The 3,828-nt window shown below is 37.1% G+C and overlaps 1 protein-coding gene across 10 annotated transcripts in view; it reads left to right on the forward strand.

Moving 5' to 3' along the window:
• The window catches only part of PRP4K (pre-mRNA processing factor kinase PRP4K), a 37,138-nt gene that overhangs the window by 21,407 nt on the left and 11,903 nt on the right, over positions 1–3,828 (forward strand). For all 10 annotated transcript variants that reach the window (XR_013336524.1, XR_013336523.1, XR_013336526.1 and 7 more), the window contains exons 7-9: positions 497–570; positions 1,811–1,901; positions 2,555–2,702. Coding sequence is in view for 1 of the 10 variants with exons in the window: in XM_077770035.1 (XP_077626161.1) it covers positions 497–570; positions 1,811–1,901; positions 2,555–2,702 (313 nt within the window). In the remaining 9 variants the exon portion in view is untranslated. The remainder of the gene's footprint in view (positions 1–496; positions 571–1,810; positions 1,902–2,554; positions 2,703–3,828) is intronic.

Consider the following 3,828-nt stretch of genomic DNA (forward strand, 5'->3'; position numbering starts at 1 on the left):
TTTTTAAGTTTGAGAGAGGGGGAAAAGTACATTGTGAGGGTGGGGGCAGAGAGAGAGCGTGAGACCGAGGATCTGAAGCTAACTGACAGGAGTGAGCCCAGTACGGAGCTAGAATTCAAAAACTGCGAGATCATAACCTGAACTGAAGTTGGAAGCTTAACTGACTGTGCTACCCACACATCCCTAGAAATAGAATTTTTTGAAGAGGAACCTTGATTCTAATAATCATTATTGAGGTATTAGCATATTAATTTAATATTGGAGAAACTACTGATACTAGGTCTTTCAACTTTCTGAAATGAATCCTTTTAGTAAAGAATGGGTAGCTTTATATATCTTAAGCGTTAACAAAGTGACTTTAAGATGGTATTAATGAAAAACTGATACACAAGAGGAAAGAAAGTTTGAATTGCTAGTGATTTTACATTGATGACTTATTTGTGTTTTAATTTATATCCGTTCATTTTTCAAACATTACTGTTCAATTTCCATTTAGGTTCATCTCAGAAGAAGCTCTTGGCACCTGATATGTTTACAGAATCTGATGATATGTTTGCTGCCTATTTTGATGTAAGTAATTTTACTTACATAACTTTAAATGAAATGTATGTAAATAATATACAAAACATAAAGTAAAAAATATATGTAACAAATGTGTTTGTATTATATGTAAAGAGAGAAAAAGATAAAGCAATAATATCCTAACATTTGGACAGTTTGAGTGAAGGTTATCTGGAAATTCTTGGTACTAGTGTTGCAACATTTCTCTAAGTTGGAAATTAGGTCAAAATTTTAAAAAACAAGTACAGCAGAACAATTTGAGAACTTCAGAAAAGTTAAATACCAAATGACTTAAAAATGTGTAGTTATTTTTCTGAAGCAACTTTTTCTTGGATTTAAAAACGTGCGTGGTTGGGCATAGCTGAAACAAGGTGATCTCAATTTTGGCTTTTTTAGCCATTTTATCTGTTTTCTTGAAGAAGTCTTAAAAACATTCAAAAGTATGAGACTATTTTCATTATAAGTTCAAGAAAATATGAGAAATAGGCTTTGGCAAGAAAGAGTAGGAGGATAAACAAGAAATAGGGAAATTAAAAATGGAGTAGGTCCTGTGTCCAGGACCCTGAAGACATTGATCATTGGCTCAAGTGTCTGTATCTGTTTAGCACAGAAATCTAAACAATACTAGATTAAGGGAAAATGAAATGATGATTGAGCCAGTGAAAATATCAGCGCCCATCATTTACTTGGGTGATAGTGAGGGGTCTTTTGGGTATCATGGAGAGTGATGTATAATATTCTTAATTTCCCACACAAACTATTAGTGCAGCCAGTGACCTTTCATGCATATATGGGAAGAGGAGCCAGTGGGTGGTAAGTGGACAAGGCAGTAAAATGTCAAATGGGCAGAAGAGATTGTTAGAGTGTTGGGTACCTATTATTAACTGAGTGCCCATCTAATTTTTGTCCCCCTTTGTCTCTTAATAGCTATCAAAAACCAGACCTGGTTTTGAGTCTTTATTTTCATTTATAATGCCCTATTGTTTATTTATCATTTATAATGCCCTATTTATTCATATTCCTAAGGGTTTTTTTGAGAATACTTTAGCATTTTTTCCTGAGCATTATTGTGATACAAGAGACTTTGGTAATCATGTTTCTAGGTGATGGTAAGAGTTTACTTAATTTGGCATAAAATGTTTTTTGAATTATAGCTGATTTTGCCTTTTTTTTTTGTTTTAAGTGAAGTGTTTTAAATGTCTGCCTGATTAGTAGGTAAATGGCTCTCTTGTTGCCTCCTTCGTTTCAGAGTGCTCGTCTTCGGGCTGCTGGCATTGGGAAAGATTTCAAAGAGAATCCCAACCTCAGGGATAACTGGACGGATGCAGAAGGCTATTATCGTAAGTTCACAGTTCTGATTAATTTTAGAGTTCCTTGCAGTATTTCGTAGAATTCTATTGCTTGATGCAGTCACAGGTTGGAGAACTCTGAAAGTCCCATCACAGTGCCAGCACTTACAGAGTATGGCACATCGATAGCTGCATGAACCATGTTGTATTCTAATACTCAGCCCACGAGCTTCATGAATAGAAGTGAGGTAAAGACTTGATGTGCAACTTAAATCTATTCAAAGTTGTTTTCAGCCATGAGATAAGCCTCCAGGAGGAAGGGGGAACGTCACTTGCTCGTCTTGATCTGAAACCAAGAAAAACGACATACAAGGAACTTGGGATGCCAGTCATGCAGTGTTTGTCATGCAGGACTACAGTTGGAAACACTTCAGTGAGCACATTTCTTCCCTACTCAATGTTGAAATCCTCAGCAGTGGATAGGAAGTGGGCATGCAGCTTGAACCACATATGAAAGAGTGACCAATGGAGGCTTGGCTTTGATTCTCCCTGCTGCCTAGGACACCAAGCACACAATAGAGATTTGACACATTTTTTTAAGTGACTGCACTGTGTTTCTTTTTGATTTATTATGTGTATCTCAGAGTTTTCTTAAGTAATTATTTATTGTGGTCAGAATTCCATTTCTTAATTTGCTTTTCTAGGGGTGAACATAGGTGAAGTCCTAGATAAGCGTTACAATGTGTATGGCTACACTGGCCAAGGTGTATTCAGTAATGTTGTACGAGCCAGAGATAATGCAAGAGCAAATCAAGAAGTGGCTGTAAAAATCATCAGAAACAATGAGCTCATGTAAGTTCAGAAGACATATGTAATGAAACCTAAAAATTAAAAAAAAAAAATGTAACGGTCTGTAAAAGTATTAGTTATAAAATGACAGAATGATGGTATTGAATCTGTTGCCTTTTTTCTTTTATATAATAGAGACGATTGCCGTACCCATATGTTTTAATAAGCATAGTTCATACCACACAGTTGATGCTAAAGTCAGCTTGCCACTATTTTTATTATTTTTAAATTTATATCCAAGTTAGTTAGCATGTAGCACAGTAATGGTTTCAGGAGTAGAATCCAGTGATTCATCCCCTACATGTAACACCCAGTGGTCATCCCAACAAATGTCTGTCATTCTTAATGCCCATCACCTGTTTAACCCCTCCCCCCCACCCACAACACCTCCAGCAACCCTCAGTTTGTTCTCTATATTTAGGTCTCTTCTATTTTGTCACCTCTCCCTATTTTTATATTTTTGCTTCCCTTCCCTTATGTTTATCTGTTTTGTATTTTAAATTCCACATATGAGTGAAGTCATACTTGTTTTTCTCTGACTGGCTAATTTTGCTTAGCATAATACACTCTAGTTCTGTTTATGTTGTTGCAGATGGCAAGATTTCATTCTTTTTGTTTGTTGAGTAATACTTCATTAAATTATAACTAGAATTTTATTTTTAATGTTTTATTTATTTCTGAGAGAGAGCGTGAGCAGGCGAGGGTAAGAGAGAGAGAGGGAGAAACAGAATCTGAAGCAGGCTCCAGGCTCTGAGCTAGCTGTCAGCACAGAGCGCAACATGGAGCTCGGACCCATGAACCGTGAGATCATGACCTGAGCTGAAGTCAGATGCTTAACCGACTGAGCCACTCAGGCGACCCTATAACTAGAATTTTAGAGGAAAACCAAATATTAATACTTGGTAAGACAGCCGTTATTAGACTCTTAACACCATAGCTTGTAAGTGTGGTTCTGTTTTTGTTAAAATAACATTTACATCAAGATGTTTTTGAGATAGGGGCGCCTGGGTGGCTTAGTCGGTTAAGCGTCCGACTTTCACTTAGGTCATGATCTCGCGGTTCGTGGGTTCGAGCCCCGCGTCGGGCTCTGTGCTGACTGCCAGCTCAGAGCCTGGAGCCTGTTTCAGTC

The sequence above is a fragment of the Crocuta crocuta genome, unplaced genomic scaffold (assembly GCF_008692635.1).
Source record: "Crocuta crocuta isolate KB4526 unplaced genomic scaffold, BGI_CrCroc_1.0 scaffold24, whole genome shotgun sequence".
NCBI classification, from domain to species: Eukaryota; Metazoa; Chordata; class Mammalia; order Carnivora; family Hyaenidae; genus Crocuta; species Crocuta crocuta.